The 20,561-nt window shown below is 42.2% G+C and overlaps 2 protein-coding genes across 3 annotated transcripts; one reads left to right on the plus strand and one right to left on the minus strand.

The window, feature by feature from the left end:
• Positions 1–307: 307 nt before the first annotated feature.
• LOC118248695 (endogenous retrovirus group S71 member 1 Env polyprotein-like) lies at positions 308–8,057 on the minus strand. The gene is made up of 2 exons (XM_050712086.1): positions 7,223–8,057; positions 308–2,721 (listed from the first exon to the last, which is right to left on the minus strand). Exon 2 carries the CDS (start codon positions 2,272–2,274, stop codon positions 1,498–1,500), a length of 777 nt encoding a protein of 258 aa, XP_050568043.1. The 5' UTR covers positions 2,275–2,721; positions 7,223–8,057; the 3' UTR covers positions 308–1,497.
• A 136-nt stretch (positions 8,058–8,193) lies between these two features.
• ZDHHC6 (zinc finger DHHC-type palmitoyltransferase 6) lies at positions 8,194–18,906 on the plus strand. Of its 2 annotated transcripts, none has more exons than XM_035547878.2 (10): positions 8,194–8,461; positions 9,636–9,727; positions 11,881–12,040; positions 13,133–13,294; positions 13,959–14,012; positions 15,460–15,627; positions 15,915–15,956; positions 16,360–16,505; positions 16,592–16,635; positions 18,339–18,906. In XM_035547878.2, exons 1-10 carry the CDS (start codon positions 8,213–8,215, stop codon positions 18,440–18,442), a joined length of 1,221 nt encoding a protein of 406 aa, XP_035403771.1. In that variant the 5' UTR covers positions 8,194–8,212; the 3' UTR covers positions 18,443–18,906. The 2 variants fall into 2 exon arrangements, with proteins under 2 accessions (XP_035403771.1, XP_035403772.1); XM_035547879.2 differs by having other exon boundaries at positions 8,198–8,461; positions 16,360–16,414.
• The last annotated feature ends 1,655 nt before the right edge of the window (positions 18,907–20,561 follow it).

The raw sequence follows: 20,561 nt of genomic DNA on the forward strand, positions 1-20,561 counted from the left end.
CTGGAGAAGAGGAGGCTCAGGGCAGACTTTATTGCTCTCTGCAACTGCCTGAAAGGAAGCTGTGGGGAGCTGGGGGTCAGCCTCTTCTCCCAGGTAACCAGTGATAGGACTAGAGGGAATGGCCTCAGGTTGCACCAGTGGAGGTTTAGGTTGGAAATGAGGAGACATTTCTTCTCAGAAAGAGCGGTCGGGTATATGGATGGGTTGCCCAAGGAGGTGGTGGCATCACCATCCCTGGGGGTGTTCAAGGAGAGGCTGGACGTGGTGTTTGGGGACATGGTTTTGTTATATATTAATTTAGACAACATTTTAGCTTTATCAATTGCAGGGTTTTATTTGATTGTCGAGCAAGCGGCGGCAAGTCAAACAGCGCTGGGCGGCCGGGGAGTCTCAGCTCCACCAACGACACGCGCCTAAAGCCCGCCAGAGCCCCGATTTATAACCTAGCAGTTCCGGGGTTACTGGGCACATCCTGGCGCCTTCTACGGCTGCGCGGCCTGTTGCTAGGGGGTCTTCGCCAGCCCTCTGGTGGTCGCGGGGATGAGGATCATCGTCTTCCTCTGCGTTGGGGTTCAGGACCTCGCTGCGGTATGTGCGCTTTCATGCGAGAGGGATGTCATTTTGCCCTTATTTGGAGTTGGTTTCCGCTGCAATTGTTAACTTAACAGAAAATTACCATACAGGTTTATTCAACAGGATACTGTGGGTAAAGGCAATCAACCGCTGAAACCTTCACCAGCAATGTTTAATGAACAAACAAGACTTCACTCATTACAATCCCCCCTTTTTCTCTGTATCATTTTGTTCATTAAATCTATTCAGTTCCAATTGACTCAGGATTAATGTTTCCTCTAATACAGGTCTATCGTTTATTGATTCGTACTTTGTCCTCATAAGCATTAGATAAGCAGCCTCCAGTCTACCTTTTACAATAGCTATGACTCTGTTAAGGATACAAGGACCAAACATCAGTCCTAGGGTTAATAAAATCAGGGGGCCAGCTATTGTTGATAACAAAGTGGTGAGCCACAGAGAGTGATTAAACCAGGACTCAGGCGAACTTTGCTGGGCCTCCTCCTTTCCAACCCTTCTCTAAGTTTGGTCATGGTATCCCTCACAATCCCAGTATGATCAGCATATATACAGCATTCCTCCCTGAGAGCGGCGCACAATCCCCCTTGTTGTAAATACAATAAATCTAGTCCTCTGCGATTCTGTAATACCACTTCGGATAACAACCTTATAGATTTTTCTAAAGCACTGATAGATTTCTCAATTCTGGCTAAATCTTCATCCACAGCTGCTCTTAGAGAGGTGAACTCTCTTCCTTGTTTGATTAGCGAAGCAACTCCTGTGCCTACCCCTGCACCCCCCGAAACCATTAGGGTAGCCACTGTCAGTGTGGAAATTGGTTCCCGTTTTGTCAAATGGTGTTCTTGATTGATCTGACTGTCATACATAAAATTCTCTGGGTATAGAGTATCTTTGGGATGATTATTACTTGTCCTCGATACCCTCTTCATCCAAGCTTGGGTTCAATACCAGGTTGGGTCCCACCAATACAGGAGGATCCGGTGGTGCGACCTCCTTTTTTATAAATATGAAGCCTCCTCTATCGGCTCCAGGTTCCCAGAACCTTACACCCCAGGTTTTCCCTACCTCCCATCCTCGATCGTTAGGTTGTAATACTGTAACCCTCAGAGATTTACAAGTTCCGGCGTTGTTCACGCTACCGTCATAACTGTAAGTAGGCTCACGGCAACCTTCCGGTATCCAAGTAACATTGAGATACTTATCGGGAGGGTGACTCCACCACCTCGGAGTAGCTATGGTTTCACAGCCCCAGTATGCGCAAAAATAGTGCCCTGGATAGTTACAGTAACTTTTTCCCGGGTTTGAGCTAGGACACCAATAGGTAGCCTTCGCATTGGAAGCCCCCCAGGAGTATTGTCTCAGGGGACTACACAGGTGGTGTTCCGTATTTCCTCCGTATCCTAGTACCGTCCCGAGTAATTCGCAATTGGTTATGTTGAAAGATGGTGCGCCTGCCGTAATATTAGTTTTGAGGATCTTCAAGTCATCCCAGCTACCCAGGGTCCACTTAAAGGGCTGGTGTGAATATCCCTCGTCGGCCCCAGCCGGACAGGGGATGATATTCAGTAGGAGAGGTAGCGCCAACATACACCAGAAGGGCAACGTCCTTCTGTAATTCTGGGGAGGCGGCTTCGAGCTATGGTGGGTACTAGGGCAGTTTATTCGGCCAGACTCCATCATCTCAAATAGGGGTGGGTACCAAGTAATTCTCCCCGCTGTTGTACCCCTCTGCCTCGCCTGCCTACTTGGTTGCTTTAAGCAGCGGGGTTCACTTTCTTCACGGCAGCAAGGGTAATCTTCAGGGGCCTAGGTACCGATTTCCCTGTTCCAGCCACTCCCAGTTCCAGTTACTCACTCCTCCTTAGGCGCATTACCCTTCTGATGTATGGGTCTTGGTACATTAAGGAATTTCCCTTCCCCTACTTCCCAGTTTCGTTTACAATGAACCTATTATTCCTTAGAGAGGGTTACCGATCATACGATTGCGAATTCACTCATCAGTCCCTTTTCGCAGGGTCAGCCTCAAGTCTCCAGGTCGGCTGGTCACTCTCCACCATCCCTCCATTATTGGTCCTTTAACTCGGCTGGCGTGAGTCCATCCTTTCTCGGCTGTCCGGACAGCTGTGTCTGTGGTAAGTAGAACAAGGTAGGGTCCTTCCCAACGAGGAGTTAAAGAGGTCTCTTTCCAGGATTTTATCAGAACCTGGTCTCCTGGTTTGATCCTGTGTATGGCCATCTCTAGAGGGGGGCGTTGTACTACTAATCCCTTTTCACGCAACTGCTTCCTTCTGATCATAAGTGGTACTACATATGACTGTATTTGTGACTCCTCCAGCTGAGGATGATCAGTTGGGAGCTCTAAGTCATACGGCATCCCGTATAACATCTCAAAAGGGGAGATTCCTACACCTGTTCAGGGCTGGGTTCTTATGTTTAGTAAAGCCAATGGGAGGCATTTTACCCATGATGTTTTTGTTTCTATCATTAATTTGGTTAATTGTTTTTTTATTTCTCCATTCATCCTTTCTACTTTTCCCAAGCTTTGGGGATGCCACGGGGTGTGATATTCCCATTTGGTCCCCAGGGAAGAGAGAGCGTTTCTAGCCAACTTTGAGACAAAATGTGGCCCTCTGTCAGAGTCTATTACCTCAATCGATCCGTATCTGGGGATTATGTTTTCCAACAGTATCTTTACCACTGTCTGAGCCGTAGCTCAGGCTACTGGAAAAGCTTCCACAAAATGAGTTAGGTGGTCCACCATTACCAGTAAGTATTTGTATCGTCCCACCTTTGGCAGCTCCGTGAAATGTATTTGAATTCTAGCAAGTGGTCTATAGGCCAGTTCTCTTCCCCCTAAAGGTCTCTCTCTTAGTTGTTGCTTATTCACTCTTTGGCAAGTCATACATTCATTAACTATTCTCTTAGCGATATTGTACATACCAATACACATATACTTCGTAGCAAATTGGTCCACCAATGCTTGAGTCCCCCCCCCCCAGTGAGTTTTTTTCGTGGAATTTTTGCATGACCCTCAGCGCCAAGGATTTCGGGAGAACCTCTCGGCCATCCAGGAGTTCCCATTTACCTTCGGTTATTTCCTTCACACCCATTTGAGTTAGTTTCTCTTTCTCTTGCACAGTGAAGCTGAGGATGAAACGTTGCCTCCCACGGAGGTGGCAGTAGCTATATCGGGGGTTGTTACGTCTACAATACACTGCCTCTATTCCATAATCCTTCCAACAATCATAACAGGGGAACTCGGTTAGATCCTTCCCACAGGATGGGCAATCTTTCCGATTCTCCTTGATATATATCATCATCAGCGCTGCCTTTTGTCTTCCTGATCAGCTAGGTTGTTTCCCCTAACTAATGGGTTCAGTCCCTTTTGGTGTCCTCTCAAATGTGCTACTGCTATTCCTATTGGCCCTCTCAAAGCTTGCAAAAATTTAGTGATCAATTCCTGATGAATCAATCCTTTACCTTGAGAGTTTATTAGGCCCCTTTCTTCCCAAATTTTTCCAAAAGTATGCACTACCCCAAAGGCATACTTGGAATCAGTGTATATGGTTCCAATTTCCCCCTTTAACATTTGTAGGGCCTTTAATACTGCCTATAGTTCGCATGCTTGGGCCGACCAACTGGGACTCAAAGGTCCTGACTCTATCACAGAGAAGTTTTTTTCCATCGATAATTGCATATCCTGACCTCCTTTTTCCCTCAACCACCCTCGACGAGCCATCCACAAACAGCTTCTCCCCTTCAGCCAGTTCCTCCTCTTCTAGGTCTGGTCTAATTTTTGTCTGTTCTTCTATACTACGCAAGCAGTCGTGGGATATGTCTCCTTTTGGTTCCCTGTATAAGAATTGCGCTGGGTTTTGTAGAGCGGTCACTTCAAGCTCCAATTTAGGTGAGGAGATCAAGATGTCCTCATATTTTAAGACGCGTGCATCAGTTATCCATTTGTCAGCCTTTTGCTGCAGGATCCCCCTTATATTGTGAGGCGACAATACCCTCAGTTTGCCCCCAAAGGTGATTTTATGCGCTTCTTCCACCAAGAGCGCAGCCGCGACCACTGCCTGGAGACAGGTGGGCCATCCCCTACTCACGGGGTCCAAAAGTTTAGAAAGATATCCCACGGGTTTATTTTTCCCTGCCCAGTCTTGAGTTAAGACCCCGAACGCTGTCCCCTCCTCTATGTTGATAAATAGATAAAAGGGTCTCTTCACACCAGGTAAATTTAACACAGGAGCATTCACTAAATCCATTTTTAAGTCTATCAGGCTTTGCTCATCGCTTTGGCTCCATTTCATTAATCCTTCCCCAACCAGTTTCTGATACAAAAACCTCACTTTGCTACTATAATTTTCAATCCATTATCGACAATATCCTAACAACCCCAGCAGCTGCCTAACTTGTCTTTTGCTTTTTGGCGTTTGTAGTGACAAAATCCCATTCACTCGTTCGGGGTCTAGTTTCTTTGTGCCCTTACTTAGCCAGTGTCCTAAATATTTCACCTCTTCTTCCGTGAACTGTAATTTGGACTTTGATACTTTTAGTCCCTTTAAGCTCAAGAAGTTTAGTAACTTGATACTTTCTCTCCTGACTGCCTCCTGACTCTCTCTTGCTAACAGCAAATCATCCACATATTGGACTACGGTTATTTCAGGATTTGGTTCATAGTTCTCTAATACTTGTTCTAATGCCTGACCGAATAGATTTGGTGATTCCGTGAATCCTTGGGGAAGCACAGTCCATCTTGATTGTTGTTTCTGATGGGTTGTGGGATCTTCCCACTCGAAGGCGAAATAATCCCTGCATTCCCTTTTTAAAGGACATGCCCAAAATGCATCTTTTAGGTCTATGACACTATACCATTTCTGTGTTGGGGACAGCTGGCTTAGCAAGGTATGTGGGTTAGCTACTACGGGAAATCTGGTTATTGTTCTTTTGTTGACCTCCCTCAAGTCTTGGACTAGCCAATAAGAGCCATCTGATTTCTTGATAGGCAATATAGGAGCGTTATGGGGTGACATGCAAGGCTCCAGTAACCCCTGTTGTAGTAGCCTCTCGATTACTGGTTGCAGCCCCTCCCTGCCTTCTTGAGACATTGGGTATTGTTTTACCCTGATAGGAATCTCGGGATTCCTGATAGTGACTTCAGAGGGACTGATATCTAAACGGCCTACTGATTTGGGAGAATACCACACCTCAGGGTTTATTTTTGCCTCGTCCTCTACTGTGAGGGCGTATAATTTAACCTCAATTGCTCTATTTTTCACCTCCAAATTAATTTTTAGCTTAACCATTAAGTCTCTTCCCAACAGGTTATATTCAGCTTCTGGTACTAATAAGAAGGATCCTGTGCAACTTTGGGCTGGGGTCTCTATTTCCACCCCCTTTATTACTGAGACCCTAAAGGGCTCTCCTTTTGCCCCTGTCACTTGTAATTTCTCCAAGGAAGGTTGACATCCCCGGGGTACCATTTGGACAGTAGATCTTTCCGCCCCTGAGTCCACAAGGAACTCCACTTGTTCATTTTGGTTATTCCAATTAGGCCTCTGTAGGGGCCATTTAAGATCTCCCGCAGGACCCTGCTGATGTTGCTGGTCCCAAATTCTCATTCCAGCCCTCCGGATCACGTTCCTTTCTTCTGCAGTGAATAATATACCTAAAATGGCCTGGAGTTCTTCCCAGGTGTAAACATTAGGCCCAAAAAATTGGTCTACTCGCTCAGAGACTCCAAGAGGATCTTTAAGAGATTTCCCATTTCCTTCTTGAATTCTCTGACGTCTCCTGTATTTAGGGGGATGGAGACGTATCCCATACCAGGTTGGGGCCCTCCCATTGCAACCTCTCTTAGGGGATACAGTCTACCCTCACCCTCTCGATTTCTAGTTTGGCTCCGAGTTACCCGTCTAGTTCCCCGAGGGGTGTCCGTGGCCAAATCAGAGTTGGTATGGTAACCCGGAGCCGTGGGGGGGGGGGGGGGGTGGGGGCTGGAGGTTGAGGAGGAGGGGGTATATAAGGGGGGGGGGGGGGTGAAAGTGGGACTTCTTCCTCATTCCGTTCATTCTTTTTCCTCCCCCCTTTCTCTCTTAATGGGTATAACTTGGCTCGGGTCTCAGATCCTATCCATAAGTGTGCATACTCACTCTCCTCTAGGCTGAAAAGTTCCTTTGAATTCACATAAAGGTTTAGAGCCTGACAGATCCATTCCTCAAAGGACCCAAACACGGGCCAATATAATGGGTCACTCCTAATTTGCTTCCCACCCCAGACTTCCATACAATAATGTATCATCTTAACTTTATCCTTACCCCGCCTAGAGGAGTAATCGTTCCAGTGTTTAATCATTAACCCTAACGGGCTCTCTGGTGGTATTGGAGGCAACCTAGCCTTGGGTTCCAACCCACACCAAAGGACTTGCTCTTCTTCTGTCCCATCTTCCAGAGTGCCTTCACACAGACACGCACAGCCTTCGCCTCCCATTCGTGGCCCAGTCCCTCGCGGGAGGTGGGAACCACGCTAGCAGGGAGTCCGCACTCGCTTCATCCTCGATTGGACGTCTCACACAGGCACACTCTGAGCTTCCCAACCCCAACCAAACGGATAACTGGCCTATACTTACTCACTCCTGAGTCTTCGTTCGGGTCTTCGTGCACAAAGATTACAGGGTTTGCCGGCTTTTATTTACTTGTCGCCGAAGTTTTGGGTTCGTCGGTAGAGGTATCTGGCGGAGAGGTCTCCAAACAGGGGCCGCTAAATCAGCGGGGCGCCTCCCCTGCGAGCCCTCGCCAAATTACCGCTATCCGAGTCAGGGCACCAATTTGTTATATATTAATTTAGACAGCATTTTAGCTTTATCAATTGCAGGGTTTTATCTGATTGTCGAGCAAGCGGCGGCAAGTCAAACAGCGCTGGGCGGCCGGGGAGTCTCAGCTTCACCAACGACGCGCGCCTAAAGCCCGCCAGAGCCCCGATTTATAACCTAGCAGTTCCGGGGTTACTGGGCACATCCTGGCGCCTTCTACGGCTGCGCGGCCTGTTGCTAGGGGGTCTTCGCCAGCCCTCTGGTGGTCGCGGGGATGAGGATCATCGTCTTCCTCTGTGTTGGGGTTCACGACCTCGCTGCGGTATGTGCGCTTTCATGCGAGAGGGATGTCATTTTGCCCTTATTTGGAGTTGGTTTCCGCTGCAATTGTTAACTTAACGGAAAATTACCATACGGGTTTATTCAACAGGATACTGTGGGTAAAGGCAATCAACCGCTGAAACCTTCACCAGCAACGTTCAATGAACAAACAAGACTTCACTCACTACAGTTTAGTGGGTGACATTGGCGGTGTAGGGATGGTTGGAGCAGACGATCTTGAAGGTGTCTTCCAACCCTAACGACTCTGTGATCCTAGCCCACCCCACCCCACGGGCCAAGGGCCGGGACTCCGTTTCCCAGAGGGCCCCGATAGCGGCGGACTGCCAGGCTCCTGAGGCCGGGCGGGGCGGGGCCGAGGCCCGGCGCTTCCCTTTCCCTTCCCTCCCCTCCGTCTCCCTCAGCGGCCGCCGGGGCCATGGGCGGCGGGGCGGCGGCGGCGGCGGCGGGCGGGCGGCGGTAGCGGCCATGGGCGGCCCGGGGGGGCTGCGGCAGGCGCGGCGGCTGTGCCACTGGGGGCCGCTGGTGGCCCTGGCCGTGGTGGCCGTGTGCTCCGCCACCGCCATGGCGGACGCCGCGCTGTGGTACTGGCCCCTGGACACCGCCGGGGGAAGCGTCAACTTCGTCGTGCTCCTCAACTGGACCGTCATGATCCTCTACAACTACTTCAGCGCCATGTTCGTCGGCCCCGGGTACGTCCCGCTGGGGTGGACGCCGGTAAGAGCTGCCTCGCTGCGGGGCTGGGGACGGGGGGACAGGGGAGGGGAAGGGGAAGCGGGGGGAGGGCTAGGGAAGCCGCATGTCGCGCCTTTGTCGCGACTTGTCTTAGGAACTGGAGCTTCAGGGTTCTCTGCAGACTCATGCAAATGCTGGGGTAGTGCAGACTTCACCGCCGGTAACACGGACTTCATTCAGTAAATTTAACGTGAGCCAGCAAATTATGTGTTTAGCTAACGAGCAACACGGGGTTATGATCACAGAACGGCCTGGGTTGGAGGGGACCTCAGAGGGCACCCAGTTCCAGCCCCACCAGACCAGGTTGCCCAGAGCGCCATCCAGCCTGGCCTTGAACACCTCCAGGGATGGGGCATCCACAGCTTCTCTGGGCAGCCTGTGCCAGGGCCTCACCACCCTATTTGTAAGTCAAGGCAGAAATCCTCATTTCCTTTCCTTCAGTAACCTCTCAGAATAGCAGTAGTCAAGGACCAGCATGATGCAGGCTCAGTATCTCGAGGCAGCTGGCCAAAGCTTGTGTTTCAGTAACACCAAAATTAGGAATAATCACACTTCTACTCATGAACTAGATCTCAAGACCAAGTGTAGGGAGAAGAGTATCCAAAGGTAGTCCCAGCGGGATAACTGCGTATTCCACTTTGTGGTGGCAGGGCTTTGCCCAGCATTACTACTTGCTCTCTACAAGTCTCTCTTTGTAGCTATCGCACGCAAGTGTGTCTGTAAGACAGGGAGACAAGAGTGTGATGAGAGCCAGCTCAACGTTAATGTTCTAGCAGCTTGCCTAGGCTGACTTGTAGTTTAAAATGAGAGACAAGGCATACAAACATTTTTTTTTTTAATGATAAAGGCCCCGTGCTCTTTTATACTCTCAGTTTACTATGAAACGCCATTTGCACAATTCCTAATCCTGATTGAAGAACTGTTTATTTATTTTAGCAAGGAGCACTCTCAACAGCGAGAGATGGTTGTGTTGATAGCAGACAGACTTTTTTCTTCTTTTTTCCCCCCTCCCACCACCTACCATTAAATAGGGTTGGGTTGTGGAACACACCCTGTCAGAAGAAAGCAAGGATGCATTAGGCTGTGCAAGAGCCAAGATGTGTGTTGCCAGTAGAATTATGTATTCTATCTAATATGCCAATTCTTCTGTTTAAAGGAAAATTCTCAGGATTGCATGTATCTCCAATACTGTAAAGTATGTCAGTCTTACAAGGCACCACGTTCACACCACTGTCGAAAATGTAACAGGTATTGTCTCTTTAAAATTGCTTTATGTTTGTACTGAAAGCAACTACTGTGCTAGTGATGAACTGTTAATATCATTCATTCTTTCAGGTCTTGTATAGTTTTAAAAGATTTCCCGATGAACACTGTACCTGTTTCAAATATTTCCAGTTGTATGACTTCCGTGTGTTCTTACAACGTTTTAGTGAAGAAAGATAAATAAGTTTATCTGCCTTTAACATTTTCTTCTTAGTTGAAAATCAATTTCTCTTAAGAACTTGACAGTATTAACAGAATATTTCAGTACTGTTTCAGGGAGGTGAGCCTGTGTAAATACCTAAAAATGTTTCAGTCCGTTCTGAGCCCAAGCATCCTCCTGTTCAGGCAGTAGAAAAGCCTGTTCTGTTATCTTACCAGTTAAAATGTTGATTTGAGTGGAAATTTTGGATTGTTCTTTACCATTTGCTGAAGGTTTTTTTTCAGGGACTTCCTTATGAAGTCAAGTCATAAGCTTTTGTGGTTAACTTAAAACATTTGTGCCTTTTTTATGTGTTAATCTTCCAACAGGTCTGTTTAGAGCTAAAGTTTCTATGTTTTTTATTATAAATAGCTGCACTGAAATTTTGTGCAGCTTGGAAAAAAACAGCAAGACACTTGCACTGTTTGCAGTCCACACTGTAGATGCCTTTAGCCTTTTACTGGGCAGGTCCTCCTCTGAAGGACTAACTAGAGAACATGGGAAAAGGGTATTGTAACATGCACATTCATTTGTTATTTCTATAAATACAAGTTACCCAATCACTGTGCTTTCAGGAAGTAGAGACTGAAACCACAGACCAGGGCTGTCATTTAGCTGCATCATCCCAAGTTTTAAAATTAGTCTTTCTCTGAGTGACAGTCCGTATGCTGAGGAGTTATTTAGAAATGGCAGCAGATTCTGATGATTGTCTCTGCAAAATCAAGTTATTTTAATAATTTATTGTTAGTGAAATAAACCAGAAGAAACTGAAGCACATATCAGCAAAATAATCTGAGACTATTTTAAGAAGTTCCTGCCCCCCCAGCTGTGGCCAAAATAACTCACTCTGCATGTATTTCTAGACTGTTGCAGTGCAGTGAGGTATTTAGCATAAATCACCGCAAAGTCTTCTATGCGCTGGCAAGTTTGAATGGATTCAGTTCCTGTGGCCCTCATGAATGGAGTGAGATTTCTAGCCAAGACCCAGGAACTTCTTCAGAAACACTTGTGCTGATGATTGTGACTGCATATTCAAAAACTTGTACAGCGAGAGCTGAGCATACGCTAACAAAGTGTTAATTTTTTCAAAGGGAGAAACTGAACTCCCTGTTGGGAGTGGGCTATCTTAAAAGATAAACGACATTGGTAGTTCCAAAACTATTAACTTTTAATTTCAGAGGAACTGGATATTTTTGTAATCCAACCCTTTGTTTATCACATAACTTTGGTCTGCAGTTGTAATTAAAAATTGCAATTAGTGAGTTTTACACCTGCTCAGTTAAATCTAGGCAATTTGGTATGTGGATAAATCTTTTATCATTTCTGGTTTTTCACCTGTAAGCTGAAGCAAAATAACTGGCTTAATGTTGGATACAAGGGTGTCTCTAGGGTGTTTACACTAATAGATAGATTTAGGAAAGGACTTAGAGTGGTGTGAGGTCAATACATAGCAATTAATGAAGATTTCAGAGGATCTTCTACCAAAACCAGGAGATGTTTAATGAGAAATCACGCTTCTTTAAGCAAGAAGTCCACATGGGATTTGACATTTCTTTTATTTTCTTGTGTGCTTATTTTAAAAAAATGGCAATAATGTTAGTGATTGATTATGATGTTCATGGTTCTTAAAATTCCCATGCCCGTTGATTCTGAATTATGGTGTTTATTAACACCTAGAAAGTTTGAATGAGGTGGAGGGCAGATGATCAGGAAGAGTAGGACCTGCAAGTACTTGTTGTTTTGTTTTCTTTCTTCAACATGAAGTATTATTTTGAATAACAACAACAAAAGACACTGCTGTGTTGATCTGTCAGAAATTGATGGGTTTAAATTAATGAATGAAGGTTGTAGAAAGCTAGCTGTGCTTTTCTTTAAGCTTTCTAAAAAAAAACAAAACTCATTTGTGTCCTTTATGTTAATCAGAATTTATTATTCACAGATGTGTCATGAAGATGGATCACCATTGTCCTTGGATCAACAACTGTTGTGGATACCAGAATCATGCATCTTTTACTCTGTTTCTCTTCTTAGCACCCCTGGGATGCATTCATGCTTCTTTCATATTCATAATGACTATGTACACTCAGCTTTACAACAGAGTAAGAAAACATAGTTAAGTGCTGAAAATGTTAATTTAAGTTGGATGGATAATTTGTTCCTGGGAGTATGGGACAGTTTGGTTTTCTGAAAAGATGTCTGTGGAATTCCTTGCTATTGTTTCATCATGTACGTACTTCTCAAACTGCAGAGAGCACCACAATGTTCATTAGGTGGTGAAGGAATCAGAAAAATACTTGTTTTTTCCTTTTTTTTTTTTTTTTTTCCGCAGTTGCTTGTTGTAATCACAGGGAGTTTCCTAGAGCTTTGCATTCACTGAAGACTGATACTGAGTAGCACTCTTTATATACATACAAGATGAATTTTGGCTGGCACAGAAAGTATCTGCTATTTATTTCCAACACACAAGTTAGATGCTATTTATTTTCTTTTTGCTTGCTGCTTTTTTTTTTTTTTTTAGAACTGTATCACTTTCTTCAAGGAAAAACTAACCTACTTTGTTTTTGGAACCACAAACAAATTATGCTGGATTTCTTTTAAAATGAGAAAACCAAAGCCACAATGAACAAAGCTTGTTCTGGAATACATCCCTCATTCCAGATCCATGGTTAAGATTCTGAGCTTTGATTTCAGCTTTTGCAATTGCAACGAAAAGCTTAAAAACATCAGTGGAGTGTCACAGGTGAAGGCTGTATGCTCTGGTTGCAGGGCAGTAATGTTGAGAACTGGTGCTTGCAAAAGCTTTCAGAGGAAACCTGTAGTGTTTCCATTCAAAATGGGTACTGTGCTACGCACACATTTTCTATCCACAACTGTTCAGAATCTAGATTTTGCTGCAGATTTTAGGCTGTGCTTGTGAAGCTTGAAAGGCAGTGATTTTGATTTAGCTTTCCATTAGCAAAGGCCTACACATAGTAAAGAATATATATATGATGAGGAAAAATTGGAACAGGAAAAATACTTTGAACATGTAATATAAAATATATAATATATATATATATAGTTTTTATTTTGTAACTACTCTGCTTGCAATATAAACCTGTCAGAAGTTGGGCACGTTTCTTTTGGGTAACCAGTTTTGTGTCAGCAGTTGGCATGTTCTAGAACTGAACGATGCTGTTGTCCTTTTGCAGATATCATTTGGGTGGAGTTCTGTGAAGATTGACATGAGTGCAGCCAAAAGAGATCCTCGAACCATTATTCCCTTTGGACTGTCCGCATTTGCTGCATCTTTATTTGCCTTAGGACTGGCATTAGGAACAACTATTGCCGTTGGTATGCTGTTTATTATCCAGGTAAGCTTATGTTATGTTATGTTATGGTCTGTTACAAGGAAGTTAAATGCTGTGGGGTTTTTCCTAGCTTGTTGCTGATGTCAGTTGCAGGACAGAAACAGAACTGACTTGAGATAGGAGCACTTGAGATAGGAGCACTTGTTTAGAGCTAATGTAGCTGCATAACTTCTCAAGGTTTTTAAGTTGCTTTCTCCTCCCACCTCTTCTGTTGTTACCACGATTTTTTAATTTTCTTTTTTCTTTCTTTTCTCTTGTGCACTGTATGGGAGAACTTATAGGTGAAAACTTAATGGGAAAAAATAAGTGTTTTAAATTCCGTTCTGGAAAAGGCAAAATATGTGGTATCTCAGGGAGTTATGTCCCTATCCATGAAAACAGGAATAACCATGCCTGATACATTATTTCAAATGTTTGAGATTTTTGGAAGGGAAGAAAAATATACATAAATGGAAATATAATATCCCTCTAAGTGTATAATTCTAGAGGATAGCACTAGCATGCATCTATGTTGACTCTTAAATTTGAATATTTTACGTGTTTCAGTTGAGCATGTAAGAGTTGCATTGTTTCAAGTGAATTTAGTTAAATGAAGTTTTCTTTACCTAGCTGATGTATCTCTGCAGAAATCAGTGCTATTTTCATCTAATGCTTTTATCTATTTTAGATGAAAGTAATTCTGACAAATAAAACTTCAATCGAGTCCTGGATTGAAGAAAAGGTAAGCTTTTATTACAGTATTCTCATGTATTGCTACAAAATTTACTCTCCTTGTCTATTAATTTCTTGTTTCACCCATCTGGATTTAAACCAATGGTGTCATTTCACTTCAACACTTAGTTAACAACCAGCTTTTCTCTTGTTATCTCTGAAATTCACCGAAGTAAAGGAGAAATCCTTTAACTGCATAGTTTTTTTGTTCTGTTTTCTTTTTCATGAAAAATCCAGAGTGACCCTAAAAACTACTTGCAGGAGTCTTTGCATATCTATTTGGAATATAAGCAGACTTCATCCGAAACTTAAGTTGTCTTTGCCTCTAGTTATGCCTGTCTATGTCTTTAACTGTCCAATTTCCTTACCCATTCTAGATAGTCTGTTTTCCCTTGGGATGTTCCTCACTTACTACTTCTCCATTTAATTTTGGGAGCATTTTCTTTCATTCTGAAAAAGTCCTAGAAAACATCAAGATACCTACTTCCATCTCTTTAAATTTCTTGTCAATTTCTGTATCTTCAGAGGTTTTCCAACTTTTTTCAAAAGTAACAGAAGCTAAGTTTAGTGGAAGCAAAAGCTGACTTAATGTTTAGAAAATAGTTCAGTGCCACCAGGATATTTTGTATAACACCACAGACGTTTGTTACCTTTTTGTCTTTCTCTTGTTCTGCATCAAATTTAACAGGAATGATCTTGAGCCCATATGAGTACCTAGATATTGTAATGCCTTCTCACTGCACTGAATCTAGCTTAACTGGATCATAGTCCTGTTGGACCTTTGAGTACTAGCACTCTTACAACTGCCTAATTAAATGTGGAATAATCTGGTAATTTATATTGTCAAATGTAGACCGCTAATATGTCCCTTTGAAGACTGAACACGGACTGTAATATGTGTTTGATAAACATTGCTGCAACAGAGAATGAATTCTTCTTTGACTGTTCCACTAGATGTCACTGTTACTGAAAGAATGAAATTCACAAATAGAGAAAGTGGGATATTTAAAGCATGTCTGCATGTGCATTTCTTTCAGGTGGAATAAACGCTAACAGTATTGAATTACATTTGTGATCGTTAAACAGAGAATCCTGAGTTGTGGAAGTCTTTGTGTATAACTGAGAAATAGTGAAGAATGAGTCTTTAAAAAAGGCATAAAGTAAAATTAAGGCATGGAGTGGATTAATCAGTGGTATAGCCAGCTGACTTTGTTTTTGAAGAGTAAATGGGGAAAACAAACAAAATCAGATACACTTCTAAATGCCATGATAGTTGCATTTAATGACAAGTAGTTTTAAAAGCCTGGGTTGGTATGGCAGGAGTTTATTGCTCTTTCCCTCAACCTGTAGGGTTCATGGACCCATACAGTGCGTATGGCCTGGCCTTCCTAATATTTGCTGCTCAGCTGTAGTTTATAGGATATTTTTTATGTACTGTATTTCTTTATTATTTCCAGGCCAAAGATAGAATCCAGTACTACCAAACGGGTGAGACCTTTGTCTTTCCTTATGACATGGGAAGTAAATGGAAGAACTTCAAGCAAGTGTTTACATGGTCTGGGATTCCTGAGGGAGATGGCCTGGACTGGCCCGTAAGAGACGGCTGTCATCAGTACAGTTTGACGGTAACTGATCTTCAGTGTTATCTCAAGTTAATCCTCCCTACCATCCAGTTGTCTGCTTTCCTCTGCAGTAATGTACCATATTTTTAAATAACTAAAATAGACTAAGAAATGGGAATTCTGTCAAGTTTTCTGCCATTTTTGATAGACTAAGTTACACTTTTGTGAGTGTTTTTGAATGCTAAATATATTTCTCTGACTTTAATGGTTTCAATACCTAACTTCATTGTGTTGAATACACAAGTTATCTTAAACTAAACACTGCCTAAATTTCTATTTGTAATTTATAGATAGAGCAACTGAAACAGAAAGCAGACAAGCGAGTAAGAAGTGTAAGTATCTGGGATGTTTGTGATCTGAAATGTCACTTTGAAATTTCCATATTAAATAAACGTATCTAATTACTGATGCTGTTCCTTTTCGTGATTTTGTACCTGGCAATTAAATAAAGACTTGGTGTTTCCACATAAACTGTGCTGCAACCTCAGCTTAAATAAACTTAAAAATTTAGCTTTCTTTGCATTTGCTCCCTAGTTTCCAGATAAAAAATGTGATAATAAAGATAACTGTGCTTCATTGTTAAGCAGCTAATTTAGAATTTAGAGTCTCTCTGACAGCCAGTTGTCATTATGCTCAAATCTAATGGGATTCTTGAAATGATTTTTGGTATGAGACTGTCAGCATGGCCATAACTCCTTGTAATAATATATTGCCATTTTTTGTTCAAATTCGTAGGTGCGGTATCGAGCAATAGAAGACTACAGTGGTGTCTGCTGCCCTGTGACTAAAGGTGTTAAAACATTCTTCACGACACCATGTACTGAAGAACCTAGAATTGCACTGAGTAAAGGGGATCTGATTTTAGCCACAAGAGGCTTAAAGTTAGTGGCTCCACAACTTTGTTTGGTTAAAAGAAATATTGAGATGAGTTCTGGCATCTAATTACCTGTTACACTTTCTTCCCCAGACACTGGATGTATGGTGAGAAGATTCATGACTTGGCTGCTGATGGTATGAAACAGTTATTTTCACTTCTATTGTTTAAAAGTTGCAAGTCGGTTGTATAGCAGTCTAACTGCTGTTAGAAATACGGATGTCATTACGTGTTCAGTTCTCAAGGTGTAGAATGACTTACTTTACTGATGTTAGCTTCTCTACTTTTTAAAACCACATCCACAGGTTTTACTATTTATATCTGGTAGGTCTGTCAGTTTTGATAAATGATAAACATTAAGTGAATTTGTCAGAATGAAATAACATTAATGTCATGGTTTATTCAAGGCTGAGTAGCAAAGGGAATATATCTTCATATTCAGAGAAATACTGATATTTGAGTATTGGTTATTCTTAAACACATTCAGATTTCCTACCTCAATACCCCGTGTGAGTATAAAGGTTAGGCTTACTCTTTGTCTTAAAAATGAGATGTTAGATTTAGGATCAATTCTAGGGACTTCAACATGTATTACATAATTAGCAAACACAGCTACCAAAGACAGTTACAAACTCCTGGTAGTCTATAGAGAGACAGTATCATAGCCACCTGCACTGAAATTTTCATGTTTTTCCTGCTGAGGTCTAAGCTAAAACATTACCTGACAGATTTTCCATTGAGGGTGCATTGGATTTTGTTGTCTCTTAAAAACAATTGTGAATTAATTGCATGAACATTTATTGTTGACAAAAGAGAGGCAGCCAACAGTGACTACTTTGAAAGCATCCTTGCTTTTCATGGGAAGTTGGAGACCTCAATGAGCTAGAAGTACTTTCAAACACCAAACCTAAACAAGTCAATGAAATGAGTATGGTAATGGCTTGTATTGTGGTGTTCATGTTGAAGATTAGGAGGAGATGATATCTGTGCTAAATAGAATGTCATGTTTTTCTGAATTTCTCATTCAAAGCGAGGTCTGACTGAGGACTAACACTGACATTTTGGAGAACTGGACTTTAAAAATAGGATGAAATTTATTAGGAATGTATAGCAAAATTCTATAAATGGGAATACCTAGCTGTACTAAAACAAGATAGAAAAAAAATAATGATTAAGTAGCAGTTCTTCTGATGGGAAAAAGTAGGCAATCATAATCTTACGATGAGTCAACATTTGCAAAAAAGAAAGCATCTAGCTTCACAAACGTATGAAGTAATCCTTCCATCCCACTCAATATTGTCAGAGACTTGTCTGAAATACTGACACAAGTGAAAGTGTTTACTGTATCTCCAGAAAGAGTAAGATCAGCTGTAGAGGGTTGAGAGGAACGCAATGAGAATAATCGCAGTGCTGAAAATAGACCTAAATGGAAAAGCTGAAAGAATTCTCAGCTGGAGAAGAAAAGTAGACAGTAAAAAGCTAAGGAATGTGCAAACAGCCATTGTCGTAGAGAAGGTTGTTAGCTGCTTCCTGTGTTCCTGGTGCTTAGAAGAGAGTTGTGAACATGAATTGCAGAGAGATTCAAATTAGGTACTAGGAAAAACTTCCTAATAGTAAGGAAAGTTGAGCACTGGGAAATATTGGAGATCTCTGAAAACAGGTTAGGCAGTGGGAGAGAATCCATGCATCCCCAGGCAAATACATTAGCAATGACTCAGTTGTGATGCCTTGGAGAAGAAAACATATTAGGTAACCTCTTGGTGTCTCTTCCAGTCCTGTGTTTTTCCTAAACAGTGGGTCACATTCTGTTCCAAGTTAATGTAACTTTTCATATCTTAAGGTGGAATAAGAGAACGAGGCTGGTTCCCTAGGAAATGTGTGGAAAAATGCCAATATGACTCTGAAATGGATCAACCAGTGGATGGAGAGAAGAAAAACAGATAGCCTTCTCATTTTTTTTTAATAAGAAATGGAATTTTTACTTCAGACCACAATCCTTTACTTGAATTTTTCTGTATATTACTTATGCAATGAATATGTTAGGACAAGATTTTCTCTTCTTCACGGCTGAAAGCGTTGGATATGCCTGTGCCATGTTTTGCATTCGTTTAAAATGCTAAATGAAGAAGCCATTCAGTGGATTGCCTTCAAGATGCATCTCTTTTCATCCCAAGTCAGGTTTCTTTTCTTTTTGCCATTTAAATTGCATTCTGAGGAATCATCTTTTTTTTTTCCACAAGTGCATCTGTTGTGATGCGTGATGCATATCTCTTGTATTTTACTTTCTTTGAAACTGCCCCTGAAAAATACAAAATAAACCTCTAATTCAAATTCAAGATAAGATTTGTTACCTGTGACTTTTAATGATGTGAATTATCCACCTCAAATAAATAATACATTCATATTCAGTTGTGGATTTAATTGTTCTTAGAGCTACAAGGACTGACTTAATAGGCATGGAAATGCAAACTGATTGGGAAGTACAGATTTCACCTGTTGTTTTTCAAGGTTAGAAAGACTTCAGCTCTTACCATATAAATATTTTGTGTTTTTAATGGCAAAATATTATAGCCAGTTAATCTCTTATACTTCTGATATATGAGCGTTTATCCAAGGGACCGGAGTTGTTGGTCCATCTTAGACTGAAAAGAAGCACTGTCTTCTAGAGTGAAAACTAAGTGTAAGTGTAGTCACTACTAAGTGATGAATATCTTACCTAAAGAGTTTTGTATTTAGTATCTAGTATGGATTATTAGAAAGAAGACCTTAAAACAGAGTAACTTGTACCAGCTGAAAACTTTCGAAGTGTATCCTAAGTTCTGCAGGTGGTTTTGTTCTCTCAGTTAGACTAGTTCCGTATCACAAGGTGAGAGTTTTTGCAAATGATTGTTCTAAACTAATACCTTGTTTATCTCCACCTGCATGAGTTGTCTCAGGCAGATAAGCATGTCTTAGACAATATTAAGTGTATACAGAAATAACCACATAACAGACAAGCCAGCATTGCAACTATATGATGCTGCGCACAATCTTTACCTCCAGCACCAGTGACTTTATTACTTCAGCCTGCTGTGCATTACTGCTGATGGTGAGCCATAGTCTTAGGCTATGTTTCTGAGTTGTGTTAATGAGGAGCTAGCATTCATTTTCAGTGGTTTGAAAGCAGGCTGCTTTCCCCTCTTAAAGTCAATGCACTTTTATTTTATAGAAGCAGGCTGCTTTAGAAGTATAGGAATATATCATACTTCTAGCTTCCCTGCTAGCAAGAGCTGAAAGGCCATAACCTAGCAGAATATAACGAAAGGGTTAATTCTGCACTATTTTGTAATGTGATTGGAAATTAATATGAAGGCCTCCAGACTGTATGGTGTAAAGTCTTAGTCTTGACTGGAGTGTTTTCTGTTTGGTGTTTGCGGAGTCTAGAGCCAAAGAAAGATGACAAAATAAGCTTGTCTTCCATCTGAAGAGCTGTCAAGGTTGACTATGCAATGATTAAATAGCTGCTATCTGTATTGACAGGCAGCAATTAATGATTTGAACAAATCATCAGCGCTGCTGACCACTGAGTGTTAGCTATTTGGAGAAGGGGTTGGGGGACAGGAGTGGAATTTATGTGTACTGCTCTGCTTATAGGGACTCAATGTCTTTTTGTGTTTGAAGAACATCTTCAACTGGATTTCAGCTTTCACCTGAGCAGAATTTTGCACACCAAGATCACTCCATACTGCACCACAGAATGCCCAGGAGCTTTGCTTCAGAAGCACACTCAGAGTCTGAAATGAACTCTAAAGTGTGTATATATATATATTTTTTTTAATGCTTTCAACTTCTTTCCTTATGGCTATAACTTCAGTCCTACCTTGTCCCTTTTGTAGCACAGATAACTGTTGTTTCTACTTACCATTCTAGCACCTTCACTCAGCCAGTGCTTTCCTACAAAGAACCAGCCAAAACAAAATTGCGTACCTCCTGAAGGTGTTTAGAGGTCCTGCAGTGGAAAAAAAAAAAAGCAAGCTGTCTTTTCAGTGCCGGAAACAACTGTATCAGAGAATGAAATTTAAAG

The sequence above is a fragment of the Cygnus atratus genome, chromosome 7 (genome assembly GCF_013377495.2).
Source record: "Cygnus atratus isolate AKBS03 ecotype Queensland, Australia chromosome 7, CAtr_DNAZoo_HiC_assembly, whole genome shotgun sequence".
Classification (NCBI taxonomy): domain Eukaryota; kingdom Metazoa; phylum Chordata; class Aves; order Anseriformes; family Anatidae; genus Cygnus; species Cygnus atratus.